A 27,413-nucleotide genomic window follows, 5' to 3' on the forward strand; every position below is an offset into this window, starting at 1 on the left:
CAGGTGGCGTGAGGTATAAAGGGGCAACATGGAGTCCCAGCGGCTGTTTACGTTTACTGACATGTTTCCTTCCACGGCCGCGGCGCGTTAACTTCCTCCTCCTCCTCCTCCGACTCCTTCTGGAAGTTTGAACACGTCTCTTCCGCGGGGCCCCTGGCATGTGACACCCCCCCCCCCCACTTCACTGATGTGCCAGGCTCCTCACAAATGGAAAGGGGGCTTCTCTCTGGAACCGTGAGCATCCTCTCCCCGCCGCTGCCGCTGCTCCTGCTGCTGCTGCTGCTGCTGCTCCGACCGCTGCTCCCGCTCGGCAGCTCCCCCCCGCCGCCGCCGCCGCCGCCGGCCCGGGGCTCCGCCGTCCACTGGGAGCCGCCGCCGCCGCAGTCCTCGACCCCGGCGGACGATGGTGGCATGGAGCGCGGCTTGGCGAGCGTAGGCGGCCCCGGCACTGGCACCGCGGCGGACGTTGTCGTGGAGGACGAGGACACCGGGACCACCGGGGAGGCGGAGGACAGCTACGGGGAAAGTAACGGAAACATCCCGCCCACAAGGTAACTGGGTTTGTTTGAGAGAAGCGCAGCGTGTGAGGTGTGAGAGAAGCTAGCAGGTAGGCACCCCCCCCTCCCTCCTCACAGTCTTTGACTTTGATCTAAAAGCTTTAAAAACTTTTCTCAGATCAAAGCAACGAGCTGTTCTCTGTTTCAGAAGCTCGGACTCGAACCCTCCTGCACTTTCAACTTGTTGTGGATGCGGTCACTTGACTCAAACCCCCCCCCCTTCCTCCTCCCGCAAAACCCCCGCATAAGCCCCGTATTTAAACGCATATTTCCTGAGGTCACCTGCTGCTGTTGCGGGACACGTGAGAAACTGACCGAGAGCCAAACATGCGTGTCCGATAATGGACGCAGTTGTGATATCAAAGTTTGGCTGTGCTGAGGCGTGGAAGAGCAAGAAGCATGTGGTGGATTTAGAGCTGGAGCGTTTTGAGTTGTCAGCTCTGGTTATTCAAAGTTTTACTGTTTCCTATTCATTTAAATAAATTTGACCTTATTTCCAGGTTGTTTTGTGATACTAAGTCTTCTATTTTGATCATATATGCATCTGTAACACATGGGAATAACAGTGAGAAATACCAAAGATGTAAAGGACAAGATTTGAATGATTCTCAATAAATCATATATTGAAATAATAAAATAATCAAAGTCTGGAAGCCATGGTACTTTCATAAAGGAGATTTTATTTGTATTATCGTCTCTGTTTGACATGTCAGGGCAGAACAGAAAGTTTCAGAGTCAAAGTTTCCACATCGAAACAGACGTGAACCGTGTTGTTGGTGCAAGTGATGTTAACACCGTTTGTGCGTCTTGTCACTCGGGGGTGACGTTAAAAATCCTGTTCTGTCAGCGTTCAGTCCACTGATCCGAGAGCAGCTGTTGGTTCACGTCATGTGGCAAACAAACCAGTTTCAGTTGAGACTCACATGTGACAGCTTTCTTTCCACCGCCATAAAAAATCACTGCATGAATGGAGCATTCCTCATCACTTGACAACACACACATGCCGTCGTCTCCTGATCAGTGAAACTCCCCCCCCTTGACTTGGAGACAAGTCAAGTTTACATATAGTCAGAGTCTGTTAACGTGTCGGGGGTTTGAAGTGGTCATTTAAAGTTGTGACCGTGCGTTTGGCTCCACATGTTGTGATGCTGCCTCCCTGCTGGTTTCTGTTGAGTGTCATTGTTCTGCCAATCAGGGGGAATCATCTTTTACTCTTGTTGTAGATTCAAATCAAACCTGAGCTCTGTTTACAAACCTGGAGAACAACTGAAACATGGCGGTGTCATTCTGCTGGGGACATCTCCAGGATGCTGCTCGTCAAAAGTTTTATTGAGCTTGACTCGCTGCTGCTGCTGCTGCTGCTGCTGCTGCTGATGCTTCTGCCCAAAGTGAGGAGCAGGTCTTGGCGCAGTGGGTAGAGCATTGATTTTGTCTTCCTTGGTAAACAGGTTTGACGCCCACCTCAGATGTTTGGCGCAGTGGGTTCCTCATGATGCTCTTTCTCTCGGCCGTGTTATTCTCTTTTACTACACTACACATGTGTATCAACTCCGATACAGCGTCTTGGATCATTGTTATTTCAGTGCCTTTCCTTGTCGAAGCACGTCAGACCCCCTCGCTAAATTATTCTCTGTGTAGTCTTATAAACGAGCCGTCTGCTCCGCGAGAGGGAGCTGGATCAAAGTACATCATGGAATTGAAAACATTGTTAGACTTGATCCTTTTTGAAGGTTTTTGGGGCCGTTTCTTATCATAATACTTGAAACTTGCTGATTCTGGAGCTACTTGGTGGGAACAATGCGACAGGCTCCATTTAAAGCTTCCCGACGACCCCTTAAACATCAGGTTGGCTTTTATTTGGGATGCCATCAAGTTACAGCTTTGTCGCTGCAGGACTGAGTTGAGAGGACTAGTTGTTGTACATGTTGTCATTTCACCACCAAGGTCACAAACTTGAATGAAGATAAGGCTCCTACCTGTCATCTGCAGCACAGTATCAACAAGAAATCAAAAGTAATTAGCGGAGCGGTTACAGCTCCGAGAGAAGCGGAGAATTCCCCTGCCAGGCGCCTCATCTGCAGCAGGAGAACTCGGGAGCAGTCGTCCTGCTGCTGGTCACACCCTGCCACCGCTCGCCTTCTGCGACTGCGTCTATTCCTGTGCTGTATATATATCTACACATGTCTGTCACTCTCTGCTGCGTCTCTCCGCTTGCATCTCTCACTTTCTCTTGTCTTTCTTGCCTCGTCTTTCTTCCATCTTCACAGTCTGTTTATTGGCTTTAATTCATCTTATTTCAATCACTTTTGGGGGTTAATTAATCAATTATGAATAATTAAAAGTTTAAATGATTCCCCTTGTTTTTGTTTTTGGTTTAAAACAGGAGAAATATCGAGCTCACATAAGGTCACGTTTGTCTTGATATTCTTTACTCGTTCTTACTTCTCTCAAGCTGCCACACAGAGCGGAGCGGGAACTTGCACAATAACAAACAGTTGCTCTGATATGTAGAAGTCATTGAGATAAAGAATTAACAAGTAGCTCGTGAGGCAGATGAATTATTCATTTAAAAAGCCTGCGTGTAAAACAACAACAAAGATTTGTCGCTGAAATGAGAAAATGATGAACTCGAGAAGGGTTTTCTGTTTTTCTCACAGATTTTAAAATCACACCTTGTCCGTCTCTGTCTGTGTTTTAATTGTCTCTTTGTTGGATTTTGTCTCTCGCTCTCGTATCTTGTTCTTTCTTTACCGTCCCCGATGCTCTCTCTTCCTTTACCTTCACACGTACACATTAGCGTCGGCCCCCCTGAGTACACACTCCTCTCCACGCTCTGTTTCCATCCATCTGTCAGGAGGATTGTTGTTGAACTTTAGAAATCTCACAAGCAATGAGACTTGATTTAGGAGCGTTTCCCTTTTCAAATTGGACCAATTTAAATATACAAAAATACTTCCTGAATGTCAGAAAGCACATTTACAACAGGAGGAACAAACAAGTTTGGTGAGAATCACTTCAGTTTTTCTTCCTCAGCAGCGCGACCTGCGTAAAGCAAACAAATGGAGATATGTGATACAACTCAACGAAACTCAGCTTTCACTTCGTCACTTCTTCCAGATTAAGGAGTTCAGCCTTTTTTTTCAAAAACATATCCCCAGTTCCTTTTGTGACCTTACAATGCTGCTGTTTACCAAGTTCACCGCAGCAGCTCCTGTGATAAGTGCCACCCAGTGACCGTAATGAGGTTAACACACCCACAGACTACATGTGTGTGTTTGTGAGATTCATTTCAAAGTGAAGCGACGGCCCTTTTCTTATTTTCTTCCAAATTAGATTTTGTGGAGATTCTTGAAAACACTTCCTGCGGACAGCTTGAAAACCAGTCTCCTCTCAGATGTCAACATTTTTTGGGTTTCTGTCAGTTGCAGCTGTTTTCTTTCTTTCTTTCTTTTTTTAATATTCCTGTTCCCTCCTCCGCCCCTGTATCCTGTCATCTATAAATATTCTAGATGTTAGCTTTGATCCGTCCTTGGGTTTCTGACGCGAGCTGCTGTTATGTCGGCTGACGGCTGTCACCTCACTTTTAACTCTGCCGTCTATACGTTGCAAACGGCGCTCCTGAGGATTGGTGTTTACATCTGTCTGTGAGTGTGTGAGTGTGGGAATCATATGTGACGGCGCTGCCGGGTTTGATGCCTCCACCAGCTCGCGCTCCATCGGGGCCTCCGTCACCTCAGGGATCACTTGGAGGTGAGAGGAGAGAGGACAGCATCTTTGTTTGAACTTGCAACCCCCCACCACCACCACCAACCACCCCCCCGCCCTTTGTACCCCCCCTCCCCCGGGCCCTGCAGGGGCAACAGCTCTTCTGGGCCGCCGCGCTCGCCGGCTGGCTCCCACCAGCCTACTGCTTAGCAACAGCCAATCGGCCGAGCCGGGCAACTTGTTGGCCAATTGCGTCGGAGAGATGGGCTAGTGCTCAGAATTTGAGTTGGTGGCCGCATGGGTCTGGCTATAGTTGGGTGAAGAGGGGGGAGGAGTTAGTCTTTTTTTTTTGGGAGGGGAGAGATCGTTTCCTTGTTTTTCTCTTTTTTATTTTTCCCACCCTCCTCACTTTGTTTCAGGCGTCTGCTCCCTGTAACCAGGCAGGGAGATGTTGTGGGTTTTATTAATAGAAACTGTCCCCAAAATAACAGGTCAAGATGAAGTTGATTGAACTCCCTCTGGGACGTTCTAATTGAGCACTTCAAACCTAGTTCTCTAATCTCAGACCTTATGCAGGGAAATGTTTAGTCTGAGTGTAAAAGTAAAGCGTCACTTTGAATAAGCTCATTTAATCTCATTTAACATATTTTGTCCTCTTTTTGTATTTTACCTTTTTACGTAACCAATGTTTTTATCTGGCGTTTTTTTTTTTTTTTTAATGGTCTTACTTAATATCTTCTCATGTTGTTGTTGTTAGAAAATATATATGTGTTATTGTGTAGTGTAAAGAAGTTTGGATGTGATGACCTTTAGTGACTTTCTGTGCACTTCTGGGTTACAGACGAGATTAAGACGTATTTGACAGGTTGTTTCATAACCTGCTGATTATAAACGTGGCTGGATTTGAGCATAATTATCAGTAGTTGTGAATTTATTAGGTCGCTGGTTATTTTGGTAAGTCGGCAGGACACATCCTGCAGCACTGCAGTATGGGTGGGGCAGAAGCAGAAAGGTGGGCTACTCGGAGAGAGGGAGAGAGAGAGAGAGAGAGAGAGGGAGGGGAGGTTGAAAACGAGGAGTTAGCTGCTAGTTTGTAGGACCACGCTGTCTTGTTTTCACTCCGGATGGCTCCTCACTGCTTAGCAACAACGAATGAGATCCTCGGATCAGAGCTGCAGTCTGGCCAATCGCTGCCTGTCAGGGATGTGGCGCCATAGAGTTTGGATTTTACCACATGTGAGTTGGAGGGAGGGAGGGAGAGAGAGAGAGAGAGGGAGAGATGGCAATGCCTTTAAATGAAGTGTGTTGTTTTTTTCTCCTTTAACCACACCTTGTGCTCTCTGCTGCAGCGACCCTGACGCATGTGAGGTCGATGTGGGAGCAGACGTCCTCATCGTTCAGCCGTTAACCGTCGTCGCTAAGACGTAATAAAAATATCACTTGTTAATTCAACAGGTTCAGAGGACAGTTGCATAAACCTTCATGTGACATTAATCTGTGTTTGAGGGCTGGAGTTATGTCATCTGTGACTATTACTGTCTCTTTAGGCTTTGATGGCTTTTACTGACTCACTGCCACCTTGTCAGTCACCACTGTAAAATCCTTTAGGTCTGTTTAATCTGGTCGCATTGTAAGTGTTTATCTAAAGTAAGCACACAGGAGCAGGCTCGTGTTTGCCAAAGAAAAGGAGTTCAGCCCTTGTTGTTTTCTGTGTTGTGTTAACCGCCTGCAACTCTTAATCCTGCAAATGGGATTATCACAACTGAAAGGTTAAATGTGGAAGTTTAGTTTAGTGTGTGTTTATTTCATTGTCACTTCGACCAGGTTGCAATAACTGAATTCCGACTGAATAATAACATTACATTTAATATTTAAAACCTCCACTTTGTGTCACGTGCACAGTTTAAAGGAATGCACTTGACACTTGACTTGTTTCCCCCTCCTCCTGCTGGTGCAGCTGGTTCAGCTGGTGGTGCTGGGTGCGGCCGGCTCAGAGCTGCATCCATAACTTTCACACCACGTGCTCCCCATGCTCTCATATTTTTGTTCTGCCTCTCCATGGCTGCACGGGAAGCTGAGTGGCAGCTGCGCGGCAGCAGAACTCCACACTCCAGCGTGCATTCAGGCTGCTCGCTGTTGCATGGTTACAGGCAGTTCTGCCCTACCGTTGGCTCATCGTCTGCAGAGCCACCCGCCCATTGGCCAAGTGAGGAGAAAAACAGCGCTCTCATTGGCTGCCGGGACGTTGCAGCGCATTGCGATTGGTCCAGCTCGGCGGCTCCCGCTCCTTGGAGACTCGGCCTGTGTAAACATCCTGGTTGTTTCTTTCAATGGAGTGTGTTTACCAGCAGCTCGGTTTTGCCGGTGTGTGCAGACTGAGGCGGAGGGTCTCGGAGGAGCAGAGAGTCTGGTGAGAGCAGAGCTAATTGGCTCCCTGCTCCGCCATATACTTAGTGATTGAAGAAACACTCGCCACTGTTATGACACTTTTGACAGAATAACAGGCGAGGACACTAACAACCCTCAGTCTGTCGGCAGCCTCTCTGCTCTCACTCTTTCTTCCTCTCCTCCGACGTCTCTTTCAGCGTCTCTCCGCCGCCCGACATGTCGCAGTCGGCGGCAGCAGCCCCACAGGCTGCATGTTCTCCCTTTGGTGATGAGCCGGTGTCTCGGGGCTCAGCCATGGAAAAAAATAAATGGCCTCCATTTCTAAATGATACAGTGGGGCTGTTTGTTTTGTTTGGGTTGTGTTTATTGATGGGATCAGTAGTATTTTATTTGTTGCTACTCCCCCATCCTCTCCTCCGCTGCTCTTTTCCCCCATTATCATTATAGTGCCTAAGTTTTACAGCCAAGTGTGGACCCCCACCCCTCGCTCTACTCCTCCTGATCCTTTATCTGGAGAACAAAGAGTCCACGGAAAGCTTTGATCACTCGTTTCAGAATGAAATTCCACTATCTCTCGCTCTCCTCCTTCTCTGTCTCTGAAGTTGAACTCGATGCTCTCAGCGACTTCTTCTTCTTCCTCTCTTCTACATTCGCAGCGTGACTCGGAGGGGGCAGGGCCGGTCCTGGAGAAGTCCGCCAAAGCTCCCACCCTCTCACAGAGCCGCCTGCTTAGCAACAACCAATCAGCCTAATATTTTTGGCAGGGTCTCGCAGCCAATCGAGTGGGTGAGAGCGGGCTTTAGCGCTGTGTTTTTACTGGTTGCAGAGAGGAACAACAATGTTTTTCTTTTAGCGCTCTATACTCCAGTGCTAGTGGCGAGGCTGATAACGCTTAGAGCAGATTTGGGGAGATAATCTTGGCTTTGATGAGGCTGAAAGACACATGGCTCATTACTCTTAAGTGATCCTATTTGCATTTTTATTCAAACTTACAGCGCCAGTTGAGATGAAACAGCGAGCTGGTCCAGAGCATGCGAGTGAATGTGTCTGTGTCTGAAGTGAAACATAAGAGGAAACCTTCCTAAAATTGATTTTGCCCCCTCTGAAACAATCCATTTCTTAGTTGTCCTAAGGCTTAAACATCCTTGAACATGCTCCTTCTCCTCCCTGACTGAGGAATGCTCGATAGGTGGAATCAATAGGGATTACAGCTTGTCGATAGCAATTCACCTGCTCCGCCTGAATGATGGATGGTGCTGTTGATGCTTATATTAAATACACAACAATAACAGGATGCTGTTGAGAGGCGTCATTTTCCTGAATTGCCCCATTTTTTTTTTCCGGTCCGAGCTGGGAAACAAACAAGTTAAACATTTCTTCTTGCCTCCGCCGCTGCTGCCTTGTTGCCCTCGAGGGAGGCAGTTAAACCCCATATGCCCCAGTGGCCAACAGAGGGAAACTTGGGTCCCAGCTGTGTGGATGTGAGGCAGGATGTGCCCAGCGGCAGCGTGTGTGCTCAGCAGACCCTCGCTGGTTAAATAAAGCTAAAAGCCCAGTTGACAGCATCTTCTCTAGACAGATACAAATCAATAGTCAGGAGGTGGCCCCTGCCAGCGCTCAGTCAGGACATGACTGACAGGCAATGCGGCAGAAGCCCTCGGAGTAACTTAGTCTTGATTCATTCAGTTGGGCTGTTGTTTAGCCTGGAGTTACTCCGTGTAAGAGGAGAAATGTTTACAAAACCTGCTGTGTGGGCACATAAAACAGGAATAAATTATTCTTGGGGGAAACCCTCGAAACAGGAGGAGAAATACACGAAAAGCTGATATTTAAAAAAAGCCACCTCCTACAATAGTTTTTAATTCTCTCCTTCGAGGTTAAGAGTTGTGGTGCTGTGAGAAGCGAGCAGCTCGTAGATCATCTCGGGGAAAACACTGTCACCCCCTGCATGTTTTCCCCTCCTCGTATTTTTAGCTGCTCATTCTTTCTTGGTCATTAATGCCTCTGAATGAAATATGTGGAATACTATTCCCTTTATTTTGCTGTAACAGCTTGTAGTATTCAAATATGTTCATTACATTATTATAATGCTGAATTATAGATCATTTATTTCACTATATCCTCGAGGCCTGTGTTTTAAAACTTTATTAAACTGAAGAAGATCTCTGAAGGGTTTTTGTTTTCTTATTTATTTCTGAGATGGTATTTTTATGAGCTGTCATCTCGGGCTGTCAGGCCAATGTTTCAGTTCAATTAAAATTTCATTCACATTGAGCCAAATTCACAACACGCTTGTCATGTTGGTGAACACAGATTTTCTGCCAATGTTGGCGAGTCCGGGACAAAAGAAAAGCCAGGACGAATCAGAACATGTCACTCTCCGAATCCATGGAATAAAAGACATATCTATTTAAGGTTTTACATATAATTTAGTGTAATGTTGTGGCAGTAATAACAGATTCAAGCCTGAGAAAAGTAACCATGGCAAATCCCCCTGTGTGCTCCTCACAGTCCCTCTTACCATCTGCCTCAGAAGAGTCAGTGTGCTCCTTCCAGACCTGAGGCGCAGCAGACTCCCGTGTCTCTGCTGGAGAGAGGGTGGATGGCCATTAAGTTCACATTTATAAATCAGGAGTGACACTGTGTAGGGCCAACAGTCCCCTGAACGTAGGCTGCAGCAAACTGCACACACTCATAGATACAGTCCTCTATATGTGCCTGTGTTTTTTTTATCATCAAGAACCATGAATAATTCTTTGAGAAATCAAATCTTCCTATTTGAAACAAATCCTATCCACAGATCCACACCAAAGTTTACTGGCTTCTCTCTTGGTCCATGTCGCGTCCTTCCGCCAAGTTTTGTGGAAATACGTTGTTTTTTTTGTTTAATCAACAAGCAGAAAACAGACAGAGGTAAAAACATAACCTTTCTGGCTGAGTTAAAGACATAAGATATCAGTTTAAAGATCATTTCAACCTTGCACGTATCACTGCTTTGTTTGTTGATCTTAGTTTAAATCTTAAATTTAGTCCCAGATGGTTTGAAGTTTATTTATTCTAGATTCAATCAGCTCCATCAGATCTATATCAGTCTCTTTATTCAGCCTCTCAGCCATTGTTTGTCTTCTCCGTGCAAATCGCAGCTTGAATGAACCTGGTGCAGTTTGGTGGATTCCTGTTTGTTTCACTACCAACTCAAAATATATGGTCTCACATGTCCCTGCTGTATTTTCTATGTAAATACGTGTGTGTGTGTGTGTGTGTGTGTGGGACGTCTGGTCAGGTTTTAACAACCCTCCGATGTGATCTCAGCTTTAAGGATGAGGTCTGTCATGGCACAGGTGCGCCGTCGGCTGCAGTTGAAGGTCACCCTGCTCGCTAATCAAGGGTAGACTAGAGAGGGAAAGACGACATCTGCACCACCGCACGTCTCTGCCCTTTACTGTCTTATCTGTGATGGCATTAGACTCAAGCCCCCACTGGGAGAATGGCGTTAAAGGATAACACGGGCGCACATTTGCAAAGTAAAAAGACAGCCTGCTGATACACGTCGCTGCTTTTACAAACCCTCCAGATGAGTGTGTTGAACTCTTTCTGTTCTGCCCTTAGGTCTCTTGTGATCATCAGCACGCTGGATGGACGGATCTCTGCTCTGGACCCTCACAACCAGGGCAGGAAGCAGTGGGATCTCGATGCCAGGTCCGGGTGCCTGGTGTCCTCCAGCCTCAGCAAACCTGAGGTAGAACCAACGTCAAAGTTTCTGCTGTGTTTTTTTTAATTCATCTGAAATGTACATAATAAACAAAACACATATCATGTTGAGCAAGCGCTCATCTGGAAGAATTTAGATTTAATGCCCTCTCTGTTCATCCAATATAACAATGAAAGACATGACAGCTACCTTAAAGTGAAGCCAAAGTGTCTTCATCGCCCCCTGGTGGCTGGCTGCAGTATGGTATAGGTCAAACCCTGCCTCCTCCATGTTAATAGTGTTATGCAGTAAAATACAACGTTCAAAACAATAAAACATTCGGTTTTATGAAGCCTAACAACATCAGCCTCATCTGATAAACACCAGAGTCGACCACAGGCACTTAAATAAGTCAAACAGACATTGTTCAGCAGATTAACATCTACCAGTGGATGAGAAAAGTCAATTTCCACAGTCTTGACGTGTCAGTGGGAAGTTAAAGACGCGGTCGCATCTCAAAACAAACACTGTCCCTGCAGGCTCGCTCTCCGTCGACCAGCAATTGAACTCTGTGCACTTTGAACAGCCGACCAAGGGTTGCTGTTGCTTACATTCATGGCATGTGCACACACACATATACATAATACATACCAGACATGGTGTACACCCCCACACAAATCTGAGAGTAGCTGTTTCGCCTGGAGGATTAGCCTCTTTGTTGAAGGTGCTGGTTTACACATACAAGCGCAGCAAGACCCTCGCCTGTGCATGTACACAGAGGCTTAAACCGCCCACACCGACATGCTGAAAGTGAAGTGTAGCCCAGAGCGAGACCAGAGCGCCGCTCGCCCAAATAAATACTCGAGATGTGCTCATGGTTTACTTTGATGTGGACTCACTCCACTTGAAAGTTTTGCCTCTGGGGGGAAAAGAAGCCTCTGATACTAACGAGAGTCTGGGTGGCTGCTGATATCAGTTTAATTTTAGTTTGCTCGTGCTGGTTTGAGAGTGAACAAGTGTAATGAACTCGGCGCCTCTGTTATATAAGGACATCTCTGCTTTATGCGTGTGGTGTAACGATTTCTGTTTAAGTTTAATATCTTCTGACAGGTTGTTTTTTTTTCCCCAGACAAATAATCCAGGCTCATGGTTGTGATATTTTTTGTTTTGTTTGTTTCCTACAGAAGTGGATTGATTGATTGATTTTGGAATCAGTTGTTGGTTGTTGGCAGCACAGACAAAGAGCCAACTCTGTTTTAATGACAGTTTAAAAGCTTTGCTCAACAAGAGTGTGAAGTATGTTTATGAAATTAAAGCAGTGTTTAAGTATTGAGTGTTTTTTGATTTGTTTACTCACTACGGAAGTATTTCATTGAAGTATTTAAAACCTCTCGTATTAGTGGGTGAAGTGGTTCTCAAGTATCTGTCGTTCAGTCTGAAAAGTCTTGTTTTCATTTCCGCTCAGCTCCACAGCAGCTGATCAGCAAACCTGCAATTAGAAGGAGGGATTTAATCACTGAGATATCAGCTGCTGTGTGTGTGTGTCTCTGTGTGTGTGTTTGTGTGTTTGGCTTTTTAAAAACCCGTCTGACTTGTTCTGCTCTGTGCCACGAGGTCGGGACGCAGAAAAAAAAATCTGAATTCATGAGCCTTTTGTTTCCAGGGTCCTCAGAGGTTCTAATGTGGAGAACCCCTAAAGGTTCCTCCAAGCTCTTATAGTTTATACAGCAGAGATCGTGTCAGAATCTACATTTGACCTTGAATATAAAGTCGCCCCAAATTGCTGAAATGCAAGATATCACACTTGATATGTGGGACCTGGAGATATGGTGAGATTGTTTGTTTTTTACGTTGTGTTCAATCTGTCATTCATTTTAGGAAATTTGATCAAAACCAGACAAAAATAGCACATATGCCATAAATTTCAAGTTATTAAATTTCCCTCTTCAGTAAAAAATAATCTCTCTATTAGGGCAAAAGCCACTGATTTTAAAATCAGTTAAAAATCCATTTAAATCTTCCCTCTTTAGTTTATTTTGTTTAGGTTTTCTTAGATAATGAAAGTGAAAGTAAAATATCAAACATATAAAAAATAACTCGGTACTCGATTACTCGTTTCAAAATTGTTCTATTTTAGTAACTTTTACTTTTAATGTCTCTGACGCTTTCCCTGATCTTTACATCCATGTTGATTGTTGACACACACACACACACACACACACACACACACACACACACACACACACACACGTGTAACATCCTCCTGTCAACCTCTAGTGTTGTGACAGAGGATGCTGACTGTGTGTGTGTGTGTGTCTGACAAGGTGGAACATGGAGGGATGCCTGTCAGCTCTGAACCCAGTGACTTGCTGTGACGTCATTTGTTATGATCCCTTCCTAGTGTGTGTGTGTGTGTGTGTGTATGTGTGTGTTGATGTACAGTAGTTTATGTAAGTTCAAACCCAGCCATGCCCTCTCTGCCCTCATAACCTGGGATGCCTGTCTGCTACCTACCCTGTCTGTGTCTGGGTATGTTTTGCTGAGGGTGGGGGGGGGGGCACTACTGTCTCCTACCCCCACAATGCCTCCCTTGCACTTGGAAACAGTTTCATTGGCGCTCGCCGAGTCCCTGAGACACCAGTCTGCTCGGTGATTAGAGGCTATGGGGGTCTGCCGCCGTGCCATTGGCTGGCCTCGGCATGCCGGGGAGGAAGCAGCCAGTCACCTGCTGCATCCTCCAGAGTGTGTGTATGTGTGTGTGTGAGAGTGTGTGTGTGAGAGAGTGTGCGAGTGTGTGTCTTCAGTGAAAAGAGGGACAGCAGAGCCACAAACAGCTTTGTCTGCAGAAAAAGAAGCCATCACTTCAAAAAGCCAAGAGTCGCTCGGGGTTGTTTGGAGAGGGGGTGAAGGGTGTCTTTGTGTGGGTGGTGGTGGTGGTGGTGGTGGGGGGGGTTAGATGGAGGAATTCTGTGCCAATATGGAGTGAGTCATGCTAAGGGGGCGGGGTTAAAGGGATGAAGAGTGGGGGGGTGATTAGTGAGGTGAGGTAATGCTTCATTCCAAAGATGATGTCATCACATAAGAGACAATACACACTCGCTCACGACACACACACACACACACACACACATGCGCACGTCTGCTGGCATGCAGCGTGCCTGAATGAATGTGGAGAGAACCTGATTGATCACTACACGGTGACGAACCACTGACCGCCGCGCGGTGACTAATGTGACAAGCAATTATTCAACCGGCGGTGCGAAGGAAATGAAAACGGCAAGATGGGCATTTTCTTCCCACACAATTAGATCAGTCTCGTATCAGAATCTAAATCGGGTTTGTTTGGCCAAGTGAATAAAAACAACATGCAGAAAATATATAATACAGTTCTTTTGAATGTATAGAGACAGTATATAGTATGATATGCAGATAATGTACATATCATTTACAGGCAAGACTCATAAAAGCAACATTGATATAGTGCATAGTTGCTCTAATTTTGTTTTGATTGTGTTTTTTGTGCTTCAAACCTCCAGTAATTCTCTCACACACACACACACACACACACACACACACACACACACACACACACACACACACACACACACACACACACACACACACACACACACTGTCTGCCACCTTTAAGTAAAGCTGTAGCCTTGTGGACCAACAACAGTGGCACATTAGAAGTGGGTGAGAACTGACTCTGTTTGACAGGATCGCTGGAGCATCAGCACACACACACACACACACACAGACACACACACTGCAACTGCTGTCCAACCTCTTCTCCCCGCTCGCTTCCTCTGAAACCCCCCCCCCCCCCCCCCCCCACCCCCGCTGCATTTCCCAAGGGTAGAATACAATGACATGATTAGAAACGCCAAACGATCATCAAGTGGAAGACTTTGGAGGAACGCCTCCACGACTAGAGAGGCACTCAGGCGAGCACATAACTCGCATACCCGAGGCCCAACAGTCCCTTTTTAAATTCGATCAGGCTGTAACCAGTTGAACACAACCACCAAATTATTGTTGAGAAGTTGAAAAGAAATCCTGAATCTGCCCCTTTTGTCTGGATCCATGCCAACATTCCTCCTTGGCCCATGTCCCATCCTTAAGTTTCTGTTTTTTGGTGTAATCTGACAAACAAAGAACAAAAAAGGACGAGGATGAAAAACATATCACCCCTGGAAATAAGTTGTGTTTAGAAAATAACATTTTAACAGCAGCAATAATAAAGAAAAAGAGGATAAATAAGAACTTATAATGACCAGCATGCATTGCACAGACATACAAGTGCAAAACAAAATGTATTCAGCCACAAACTGACCTCCCACAGTGACTCTACCTCAAAATAACACTTCCATTAAAATATCCAGTGATGGTGGACATTTTTGTCAGCAATGGGGCACATTCAAAAAAATTAAAAAAGAAGTCTTGAATGAGTCTGGTGTATAGAGTATTAAAAATTAATAGGCCCAGGAAAGACACGAGGAGAAGATTTGTGCTGAGAAAGCATTTTTTTTTTTTTTTTTTTTTTTAATCATTTAAAATAATTTTTTAAGTGATCGTCTCTTTTGAATAATTTATTTTGTTAGTCTTGGGAAGTTTTGTTTTTGAACATGTTTCCTTTTTCTTTTTCGAAGATAAGTCAAAAATATGAAACTCAACAAAACAGATCAGGGCAAACAAAGACCAGTTTATTAAACAGACGAGACAAAGACATAAAACAAATGAGGGGGGGGGGCTAATGATCATATATTCATCTGCTTTTCATCAAGGTTACCTTTTAATTTGCTTTGATGGGTTGTTTTCATGTAGAAAGGGCGACCACATCTTCATTAAAATAGATCCTTTCTCTTCAAAGTGTTTGTTTCTCGAATGCAGTGCAGCTACAAAATCTTTAATAACCTATATTTAATTAGCAGAACAGATTTCCATTTTAAGGAGATGCATTTCTTAGATATAGCGAGTTATAAACTCTGTAAACGTCGTGGATACTCTTAAGTTTTAAGGTGGTAAATCAACCCAACAGACACAAGGTTTATGAGAAAGTAATGAAATGTATGTTACATAATCTTCTTTGCCAAAAGTCATAAAACATGATTGATAATAATAAAACATGGATTGTATTAGATGGCCCTCGTCTTAACGGCGTTAAAACAACACGATTTCTATTAGATTCATGTTCATACAATGTGAAGGAAGTAATATTAAGTCGTAGCATTTATATAATTGCACCAATGTTTGTAAAGTGAACTGCTGAAGAAACAGCACATGTACATCTTGAATTATTTATTAATTTCTCCTTCATTTAAGTCGGATTTCTTTCAATTAGCAATTTTTACTCCGGGTTCTGTAGGACGCTTGACAGCGATAATATATCGATAATAATCTGATAATAACCCGATTAAGACAATAGTCTGAATAAGACACTGTCATGTAAACAGCATTTTCTGATGACTTTAACCTGAATCTGTTCATCCTCCATATAAGCAATAAATCAAATTTAGACATGGAGACCATTTGACTTAAGTCTCATTATGTCAACATGAATATGTCGTAATCACATAATTTAGCTGCAGCGACATACGTCAGTTGCCAACTGCTTGACGTCATGTTCTGGGATCGAGTGTGAACAAGTCGTAGGACATAATGTTGACGTGAATCATAATCAGACCTTGATCTGTAACATGCAAACATGAATATGGATGGGATATGCTATTAGCAGCTCATGTAAACATGCCAATGGAAACAATGTCTTATTCAGAATTAGGTCAATAGTCTGAATATTGACTGAATATCTAACTATTGTAGATCAGTGGAATGTGTGTGTGTGTGTGTGTGTGTGTGTGTGTGTGTGTGTGTGTGTGTGTGTGTGTGTGTGTGTGTGTGTGTGTGTGTGTGTGTGTGTGTGTGTGTGTGTGTGTGTGTGTGTGTGTGTGTGTGTGTGTGTGTGTGTGTGTGTGTGTGTGTGTGTGTGTGTGTGTGTGTGTTCTTTGGGCCGGGTGGGTTCAGACGTCAGGAGATGGATGACTCATCCACGGCTCTGAGAAGTTCCCTTCCTCTCTAACCCTCTTTACCCCCCCCCCCCCCCCCCCCACCAGCATGGTGTGATGTGGTGGTCAACCCCTCCCCCTTTCACTTGCTAAATTTATCTTCCCTCCCTCCCTCCCTCCGTCCAAAAAGATGACATCACCTCTGGTCTCGGCTGTGCTCTCTAGTAAATCGTTACGGCACATCGCTCCCCGCTGACATGTTTAAATCCCCCACAAAGCCACTACACTGACCCTAATAGAGTCTGATTGGATTTCCCTAACAAGGTGACTGACTGGTCACCGGTTCGACCCCAGCAACACCTGACGTGTCTCTCAACAAGCGAGTGATACTGATTTTTGGTGACACGCTCGGTAAAACAGTGCCTGACGTGCTGGAAGAAAAACAATTGTCCCCGCACCCCCTGCTGAGCTAAAGCTGCGGAGGTTAAATCAGGATTAGACTCTGGGTTTTTGAAATGATGTCATCCTTGCTGCTTCCCTACAGTGAGCACCTAATAGCACACAAGCAGGGTCACACACACACACATTATCCACGGTTGCACACTTTTATAAAGATCCAGGTTAATTACTTGGGCTCTTAGTTGTGTAATGGTCCCAGGCCTGTCGATTTGAGTCCAAGTGTGCGGGGGCTAACGCTGCTGCTGCTGCTGTGTGGGTGGATGTGAGTCGGACAGTGCCGTCTGTGTGGGCAAGTGTTTTTGTGTTTCGAACAATTGTCTGAAAACCTGCAGAAGATATTAGTGTGTTCAGCTTCTGCACCAGACTGAAGACGTTGGGTTCAGAATTTGTTGTTTTGTCGAGAATGATGTTGTTCAGCAACTTGCCCCCTTTTGTAAGATGTAGTTTATAAAGTATGTCACATTATCTTCTGTATATCTGAGGCTTGTTCAGTGCGGTAGTTTGAGCCCAGGTGTTTTCAGACATTAACATTCATGCTTTTCAAGTAGAATCCGACTGACATGGATGTTTGGAGGCCAATGCCGATAATGAAATTGGGGATTAAAACCATTTCTGATACTCATGTGCTGATGTGAAAACGTTTGACTTTTATATATCGACAATATAACGGCTCATATCAGCCACTACTTATCAGCCAACTGATAAATCGGTCGGCTCTACTTCAACTTCAACTTCAGAGTCCAAAATCCAAACCTTCACTTTTTTTATGACATAAAACAGAAGAAAGTACAAACTCACCTGAAGGTCTGAACGAATATAAATATATATATATTTTATTTCAAAAAATTACTTTGACAAGATGATTACTTGATAATCAAAAGAGTAGCAGGCTATTTTACTCAGTTAATCAGCTAATCATTGGGCCTCTCTGACTAATTTAATTAACTTACTTAAAGATAAAGCTAATCTGATTCTGCTCCTGCAGGTGTTTGGCAACAAGATGGTCATCCCCTCACTGGACGGTGCCTTGTTCCAGTGGAACCGGGACAGAGAGAGTATGGAGGCAGTGCCTTTCAGCGTGGAGTCCCTGCTGGAGTCGTCCTTCCGTATCGGAGAGGACACGGTTCTGGTCGGGGGGAAATCCCTCACTACCTATGGCCTGGGTGCCTACAGCGGCAAGGTCGGTGAAGGCATTTCAATTAACGTGTAGTAATGTAATGAATGAAATCAGAAATCCTCTGTGCATCAAACTAGTCAACCTAATCTAAACCATAACGCCGTTCTTCAGCTTCGGTACATCTGCTCCACGGTCGGATGCAGCCAGTCGGGGGATAAAGAGATGGAGTCGGAGGATGTGCTCCTGCTGCAGAGAACTCAGAAGACTGTGCGAGCCATCAGACCTCGATCAGGGATGGAGAAGTGAGTTTTATTCAATCAATCAATCAATCAGTCTGTCATTGTCAGTCAGTCGACCTGAGCCATGAAGCCATTAAGTTAAACTCATTATCATTTGAAAAATTACAATAAAAGAAGTTGTTTCAGCTCAATTCTCTCTTTCTCTTTACAAGGTGGAACTTTAGTGTTGGGAACTTTGAGCTGAAGCTTCTTCCCGAGACGCAGCCTGGAATGAACTTCCTGGAGGGAGACTTGGCGAATGGCGACGGCTGGAGGGAGAGTCAGTGTGTCATCTCAGATGAACTCAAAGAGAGGGAGCAGACGCAGAACCAGCACAAACAGAACCAGAATCTGGACCTGGTCATCAAAGTGTCTGTCCCTGATTGGAAGGTCATGGCCTTCAGCACTGAGCCTGATGGTCAGCTGGTCTGGGAGCATCAGGTGAGACGATATTTAACTTTGTTTTTAAGTACATGTACTGGTGTTTAACTTCTTTTGTAGAGATCCAATAACTTCTGCTTGACCTGTGTTGTGTAGTTCTGCACACCTATTGCCTCCGCCTGGCTGGTGGGCGGTGGTAAGGTCACACCGATCAACCTGTTTGACGACACCGCCTACAGCAGCCAGTCAGAAATTGATGAGGAGGAGGACGATGAGGATGATCCGGGGAAAACCAGGGGCGCTGCGGAGTCTAGTGTCTACTTAGGTGAGTTTCTACACATTCACTCAGTATAGAAACTAGATGTTCCCCTTCTTAAATCTGCGCACATTAAACTCCTCTTCCCTTCTCTTACCAGGGATGTACCAGGGACAGCTCTATCTCCAGTCCTCAGTGAAGATCGCTGAAAAGTTTCCCTCCAAAGCCATCGGGTTGGGGACCGATATAATTCCACTACCTACTGTCAAATGGAAGCCTCTAGTCCGTAAGTCTGCGACTCCTCAGTCATTAGTTGTTGTGTCTAATCACCAAAGTGTGAGTGTGTGAGGCCATGTACGCCCACGGCACAGCGACCAAAGACTGACCTCATTACTGTAGATTTATCCTCAAAGAGAAACTGTGTCCCCACCCCAAAGAAATATTTGAAGTCATCAGGACACTGTCTCCCTCCCAATCAAAGCTTTGCCCATCTTAAATTCAACCCTGAGATTCTCATCCCACATCGATCCGTCTTTCTACTCGGATCAAACGTCTTTTTCGTCTTGTCCTTGACACAGATTCTCCGTCCCGCACTCCAGCGCTGGTCGGCTTCGATGAATTCGACAAGTGTCTGAATAATGACAAGTTCTCCCATGAAGAATACGGCAACGGAGCCCTGTCCATCCTTCAGTATCCATATGGTAATAACCTGATACTGGACCAACATTGCAGAATGTAAAGCAGGGAAAACCCAAACCTCTTCTGACTTATTTCTGCGTTTTTTCCTCCTCGCAGACAATGGCTACTACTTCCCCTATGGCAAGCGTTACCGGGAGAAGCGTGACAGCTCTATGAGCCTGACAAACGGAAACGTGGCGGGGGGTGAAAGCCGCAGGAGAAAGGACCCCGTGCTGCTGCTGCCTTGGTGGAAGGAGATCATCGGCACCATCATCTTCTGCATCGTCGCCACCACCTACATCGTCCGCAAGTTCTTCCACCCGCCTGCCCCCGTGGCCTATGTGAGGGTAAGAGCACAGCCTGGAGCAGAGATACCTGTATGACTGTTGGTGGTTTCTCTTCTCATGTAATATTAATTGTGAATTCAGTGTGCAGTGTAAAAATCAGCTTTCTCATAGTGGTATTTATGTCATAGAATGAATAAAACATGTATTTGACATGGTTAAAAAATGAATACCAGGTGTGAACAGAGTCAAAACACGTATATAGCACAACAAGCAAATACTCGTGAAGTATTTTAAGTGATAAAGTTTGTGTATCACTTAAAATTCTAGATTTTTAAAGCAAGATAAACAGACGATTCCTTTAATGTTAGACCTGATTGACCTGAGGAGTTGAATACTTGTACTTCTTGTACTTCTGTATCTGTTTTCTTGAGTTACCATCTAAATGCGTTTTTTAATAACGAACTCTTTCCTGTCCTTCTGTCCCTCAAAGCAACGGAAAGAGTCGGAGACCCAGTGCCAGACGGACAGCAAGTTTGACCTTGAGGTTGTGGAATCCAAGGAGCCGGTTGCCACGGAGACCCGCTCCAGCGAATATGTGTCCAGGTACGTCACCAGCAAACCGCGAAGCCGAATGTGCTCCGTGTGTAAAACCGTTTTGTCATGACTCAGGAGAACTTCACGCGGCGCCTCCGCCGCTGCGCGGGGGAATTGTCCTCCTTCGCACTCCAAAGTCACTCTGTCAAGGTGTAGCTACAGATCCAGCACTGTTACCATGGTGACCACTGCTCTTCCAGCCCGCCGTGACAGAGCCAGGCAGAGATGCGCAGATATGAGCCGTACTCGTGAATGATTGGACGAGTCAGCTGTTTGCCATCCGATGACAATGACCTCGGCTCTCCCGCAGACCCCGCCCCACCCAGCAGCATCTGCCACGGGGTCGGAGTGTCTCTTTACATCACTGTCAGCACATTGTCAGAAGTTTTTCATAACTTTGGGCAACCCAAAATACGATCAGTGGGAATAATTCATGGGCTGCCACTCGGATCCTGTTGTGTGATTGATGGACGTCACACGTGTTTACGTTCATGAGTGAAATAACGTGGCTTCACTCTCCCAGACACGAGCAGGAATCTCATTAAGTTTCAGTTCTTCTTCTCTCCTGGTGTCATCACTTCTCATCTTTTGATGCAAAATAAAATGTCAAACATCCGTCCCGCCCCTCTTTCCCTTTAAAGCTGCTGCTGCTGCTGCAATCCATACAAATGGCTTTTGCCAAAGAGCGTTCTTTAAATAAAACTGATGGCTGTTACAGCAGCTGTGACTGGCATGAGTCAGGATCATGAGGAGGGAGATAGAGATCAGGATACGCGGCCTGAATCACATGCGCCCACACACTTCCTAATAAGACAGCTTTCAGTCCCCTGAGGAGCCTGAGCAGAGATGCTCCGACAGCGTGTGGAAGAAGTGAAGCTAGTGGACGGCGGCAGAGTTTCCTGTTGTCTCTCTTAGCAGAAAGCTAAAGCTGCTATGTACTCATTAAAGAGTTTCCTGACCTCTTCCAGTTTGTCTTTCACATATGAAGAAGGCAGCTGGAGATTATCCGAGTCAGACGAGTTTACATCAACAGGAAAATGTCCTTAACATTCTTGTGAGGGGTGGAGCCTGAGTAGAACATGTGAGAGGGAGGACGTGATGTAGAAATTCTGCTGCAGAAAACAAATGTTTGCAACACTTCGACAAAAGCTGTTTCTTCTACGTGATGTTTACTCTGAGGCTGGAGGAGAAGTTCTGGAAAATGTCCAGAGCAACTTCTCATATATATAGTCTCTACAGAAACCTTCAAGATGGAAAATGTGTTGTGTGATTGAGAAAACTAATGTATACCACACATGTATATTGGTCATGTTTGTCCCCAAATTAATCTCAAAGTTTTACCACTTGATAAACCTCTGACGTCAGTGAATTGTACAAATCTCACAGCTCTTCTCTGCTACAGTCGGATTCTTCTCTGCATAACGACCAACATGTCTCTCCCCAGGTATCTGACTGACTTTGAGCCGGTGCAGTGCCTTGGGCGCGGGGGGTTCGGTGTTGTGTTTGAAGCCCGCAACCAAGTGGACGACTGCAACTACGCTATCAAACGAATCCGTCTGCCCAACAGGTAGTGCCTCACGCTTATCACACCGCCCACTTCCTTTCTGGAGGCTCTGTTTTCTCTCTTATCAGCAGCAACGTACTTGTCAAAACAAGTGACATTTAGGATCAAACATTAACTATTCAGACCTGGAACATACACAGGGCACAACAAACCATGTCTCCTAACGCCAAGTGTTGTTGTTGAAGTGCTTTTTAAGCCCCTGGTTTATCAAAGCAACTTTAATTTATGTCATTACGTTCAGTTGGTGTAATGGAACAAATTATATTTTTCACACTTGCACACAACCATGAAATAAGTGATTAGGAAAAACAAACTTAAAAAAATCTAATTCAAAACCTTTAATTCCTGTAAATCAAACAACCAACTGCTGGAAAACAACTGTTCAAGTTTCCATGAATGTTAATTCAAGCCTGAGATGTTTCTTTTCAATCCGTCAGGGAGCTTGCCCGTGAGAAGGTGATGCGCGAGGTGAAGGCTCTGGCCAAGCTGGAGCATCCAGGAATCATCCGCTACTTCAACGCCTGGCAGGAGAGCCCCCCCGAGGGCTGGCAGGAGGACATGGACAAGCGGTGGCTGAAAGACGCCAGGTGAGTCTGGGCTTTGAAATCCTGTGTTGCCCAGCAGGTTGAGCCTTGCACCTGGTCTGCAAGTGGTCATTGTTTCTGTAATGGTACCAAATACTCTTTTGTTCTTTTAGTACCACTGACTGGCCCATGAGCTTCCTCGACCACATGGAGGCGCTGTCAGTCAAAGTGCCAGTGTCCAGCGCCGTCTCGCCGGTCTCCGTCCCTGGAGGAGACGTTCTGGAGTCCTCCGCTGATTCCCGCGCCCTCCTCTCCAGCAGCGCCGGTGAAGCCGTGGGTTTCGGCCTCGACAACGGCGACCTGTCCTTCCACCCTCTCCTGGGCCACGACAGCCTGATGTCGGAGAGGGACAGCCAGGCTGACCCCGACGCTTCCGACACCCCCCACTCCTTTGAGCTGTGCCCCCCCCGCGGCCCCAGCGACTGCACCTCCTCTTCCTTCGACATAGTGTTCGAGGACTCGGGCTGCGACCGGGATGCAGAGGCAGATACCGGTGACTCTGTGACTTCCGGTGCGGCCAGTGCAGGCGTGCTGACGGACAAGAGCAGCTCGTCTTCCTCGCACACCCGACAACGGGAATCCATCCCTCCCTCCTCATCCTCTCCCCCTCGGCCAACCTCACTCACCCTGGCTCTCCCTACAGCTCCTCTAACTCAGCGAGTCCAGCCCTCTCCCAAGGTGGGTTGCTCAGTCAGTGCAGTTGTTATCAAAGGCTTCACAGTGTTTTACTGCTTCCTCCTTAATTAAGTTATTAATATTAAATGTATCATGTGTCCAGATCTCACCAGATTCTACACTGCACTTCCTCGGGCCCTTTACGATACACATGTGTCAAGTGTAAAGCTGATAAGATGCATAGTTCTGGAGATATACATTCCACATACGTAGAATTCAAATTTCCAAGATCCAAGAATCATTTTAGTAGCTGCAGATGATGTGCATGTGCAATATTAAATAAGCTTTTTTGAGCTATTCTATCCTTTTTACATTAATGAAGACATATACCTTCTGGTAATACCTACAATATTTAAAAGTACTGATATTTGATTTGAATTATTAATTCTATTCTTGAGATTTCCCATTTTTCTCCCCCTCCTCCTTCTGGAAATATTCCACGAGTATCACACATAAGTGGTTTGCACTCACACTGTCTCCTCCCTCCTCCAGGTGTACCTGTACATCCAGATGCAGCTCTGTCGGAAGGAGAACCTGAAGGACTGGATGGCTCAGCGCTGCCTCCCGGAGCAGAGGGAGCACAACCAGTGTCTGGATATCTTCCTCCAGATCGCCGAGGCTGTCGACTTCCTGCACAGCAAGGGGCTCATGCACAGGGACCTCAAGGTGAACATGTGCACACGCACACTGTCCACTGCAATATATCTTACACTTGGCTCGGTGCCTGCGTCCGTGGGACTTCGCTGGCAGATGGCCACCAGATTGTAAATACGACAGCTGACACTGTGCCGCGCGGATCTCCAGATACTTGGACGTCAGAGGTGCAGAGATGGTTTTATCGCTCGAGCGTTCAGCAGTAAATTACAATCCCTGCAAACTACATGACATCACCACCAGCAGCTTGCAGACGGAGATAAATAATGTCCTCAACAGGCTAAAGCTTCAATTTGAACTCGTTCTAAACATAAATATCCTTCATGTGCAACAAAGCTCCTCCTGTCAAACACAACACTAACACGTCTCATGGTGTGAACAGAAACACTCGAGTCATTTCTCTGCACGCTGCCACAGCTCTTAATCAAATGTGCTGATGTGAAGGTTTTAAATGCTCTTCGCCTTAATGACTTTCCCATGCACATGTTGCAAGAGGTAAACAGAGGCACAGAGCCCTGGTTCTGCCAGCTCCTCCCTTTCCATTGTGAGTTGAACATCTTATCAGGAACGCCTGACGTCTGTCCGTCCCTCTTGTTACACAATGTCCTCTCCTTAGGAAGATAGAACATAGGAACATGTTCGATCACCATATTTGCGATTAATGTGATTAATGCATGTTCCTGTTGATACCAATACCTAATAACTGACTTCATGTAGTTGATGTTTGACACTTAAAGTCTCACCCTTCCGTCCTCCAGCCCTCCAACATCTTCTTCACCATGGACGACGTGGTGAAGGTGGGAGACTTTGGCCTGGTCACGGCCATGGAGCAGGAGGAGGAGGACGACGAGCCCAGCGCACTGACGCCCGCACCGCTCCTCACCCGACACACGGGGCAGGTTGGCACGAAGCTCTACATGAGCCCAGAGCAGGTGAGGGAACGTTCATATTTACAGGAGAAACTGTGTTAGGAATAGTTGAATACAATCATTCCTGAAGAGTAAGTGAAGTAAATTGATCACGTTTTTTCCGACGCCGTCTTTTCCTTTTCATCCCGGCAGCTTTCTGGAAACTCGTACTCTCACAAAGTGGATATTTACTCTCTGGGTCTGATCCTGTTTGAGCTGCTGTATCCTTTCAGGACGCAGATGGAGAGAGTGAGGGTGAGTCAGCAAACACACACACACACACAGTAACATCATCACGTCTTAACTGCTCTTCAACATCTCAGCTTCATTTAATCCCCGATTGGGTTGTTACACTCTGATATATTACTGTTTAAATCTGCTTTTTAAAACTTCCTATCACGTGGTTTATATCGTCAATTTAAAGGTTTTCTTTTACTTTTTTGTTTCACTTGTTAAAATATACTCCGTTTTCTGTGGGAGATAAAGATATAAGAGATATAATCAAGCATCAGTTTGGACAACAGACTGTAAGCAGAGCAAAATATGTAAACAGGAGGTTGGAAGTGAAAATTTAAAAAGATGAATTCAATAAATACAAGATTATGAACGTGTGTTTTGAGGATACATTTTATGCTGATTGTCAAATTTAGCCAAACTGAACTATTGAATAACCATTTTCAGGTCTAGTTTGATTAAAAATGAAATAATACCCCTGCTTCTTCTAATTTTTTTTTTTACTTATATTAGAGACTTTATAATGATGCTGCATATTTTTTCTGTCCGTTTCTTCATTTATAATTGTTCTATTAATTTATTTGCCCTTTAATCACCATTGTCCCTGTAAATAGAAGATTTTCTTTTCCCCCCTGTGATGTTTCGGTCTCGATAACAAAGGACCCGAGTCTCATTAGCTCCACTCACAGGTGTTTACACGTGTCCTGTTTGTTCCAGACTCTGACTGAGGTGCGAGCGCTGCGCTTCCCTGACGTCTTCTCCAAAAACAACGTGCAGGAGGTGAGTGGCCCGCTGCTGTCACCTAGTGGCCCTGAACACACACTTCATCCCAACCAAGGGAGGAGGATTTTATCTGTGTCTGACCTGAGAAGAAGCTGCAGGAAGTGAACACACATCCAGAGAGTTCCTCCTCATATTGTCTGATTCGAAGGAGCCGTCACCATCTTTAAACCTGCTCAATCTAATCCAATTAAGAAACGCACCTGGATTATTTTGCTTCTAAATCACAGAAAATAAAGTCTCTGAATTTAACGAGTAATAATCAGATATGTGTTTATCACCACACCAGCCACTGGACCAGTGTCACTGGACCAGTGTTCAGTTGCTTTCGTTACCTTGTTTACCAGTTTACTTTGTAATCAGATTAACATAATCCCAAAGCAAAACTGGTAATACCCTGTCTGTGTTATCCCAGTATCCCCCCTCACTTGCTGTACGCTGGTCTATTTTAAGATGCCCTGTTCGTTCTGAGTGTGTGTGTGTGGGTGATTGTGTGCGTCTGCGGCTTCATGTGTTATTCAATTATATAGTAAATTGTGTGTTGAATGTTTATTCTTACAATTAGCGCTGGTTCTTCATGAGCCTAATGCAAAGTGAACAAGTTAAACTAATGGATGATGATGTTAGCTGTGAAATGACTGGAATCAAAGCCCTGACTGTGCTGTATGCTTTCTGTGTGTGCAGCTGAGTATGGTGCGCAGCATGTTGTCGCTGAGCCCCAGCGAGCGTCCCGAGGCGGCTGAGATCACGGGGACACCCCTCTTCCAGGAGCTGGAGCCTCCGTTCCGCATGGCCGTGAGGCAGCGCTCCCGCACCTACAGCGCCTCGTCCATGGGCCGCCCCTCGCGACAGACATCGTCCAACTGAAGATCCCACGACGCAATATGTAACCCCCCTGTCCCCGAAGCAGAACACCTCAGCCCCCCTGCCATCGCACACCGCCTCAGACAGAATCACGTTAGAAGCCGAGTACGACAAACCTGTGGGAAGGTTGTCTCAGTGGCTTTAACGCAACCGGACCAAGTCCTTCCCTCCGTAGCAAGTACACATGCTGTCACATATTCGCTCATCACAATACTGCCCTAACTCACAATTTTAATCTCACTTACAAGTGCAAGAATATTTTAAAAGCGAATGTTCAAGACCAGACTCGGCAGAAGTGGTTCTTTTAGATGGCTCTGAGCACCGGATGGAACGTGTGCAGCTCAGTGGGGACTCAACTCCTATCTCCAAACGTAGCTGCCTGAAATATTGGGATTTTTCTGAAACTGATATTCTCCTCACTCCAACATGGCTCACACCACCTGGTCCTTTGAGTTGACTCACAGACGCTCTGAGAGCTGTTCTGGATATGATTTTGATTCTGGTCTGGTCACAACACGCTGCTTGTTCTCATCACTCACTCACACAACACCTCAGGTATCAAAACCAAGAGGACACTACAAAGGGGCCTTTTGATGCTTGATCATCTTCTCTACTGGTGACTGATCACTGGTGTGAGCACTAACCGGTGCTCCTGACACTAAATATGCCTGATTTGGGAGACCAAAAAAAAGACCATCTTTTTTTCCTATGTGTTTTTATAACGAGAGAGAACAGAAGAGTTTATGAGTCCAGC

The 27,413-nt window shown here is 45.6% G+C and overlaps 1 protein-coding gene across 1 annotated transcript; it reads left to right on the forward strand.

Moving 5' to 3' along the window:
* Positions 1–53: 53 nt before the first annotated feature.
* Positions 54–26,690, forward strand: eif2ak3 (eukaryotic translation initiation factor 2-alpha kinase 3). Its single transcript, XM_034576843.1, has 18 exons — positions 54–551; positions 10,260–10,389; positions 17,791–17,985; positions 18,094–18,224; positions 18,374–18,641; positions 18,738–18,906; positions 18,998–19,123; positions 19,416–19,538; positions 19,633–19,862; positions 20,293–20,405; positions 21,841–21,963; positions 22,398–22,547; positions 22,658–23,222; positions 23,712–23,885; positions 24,632–24,805; positions 24,935–25,036; positions 25,733–25,795; positions 26,480–26,690. Exons 1-18 carry the CDS (start codon positions 208–210, stop codon positions 26,660–26,662), a joined length of 3,363 nt encoding a protein of 1,120 aa, XP_034432734.1. The 5' UTR covers positions 54–207; the 3' UTR covers positions 26,663–26,690.
* Positions 26,691–27,413: the final 723 nt, after the last annotated feature.

This window comes from Hippoglossus hippoglossus, chromosome 22 (assembly GCF_009819705.1).
Source record: "Hippoglossus hippoglossus isolate fHipHip1 chromosome 22, fHipHip1.pri, whole genome shotgun sequence".
Classification (NCBI taxonomy): Eukaryota; Metazoa; Chordata; class Actinopteri; order Pleuronectiformes; family Pleuronectidae; genus Hippoglossus; species Hippoglossus hippoglossus.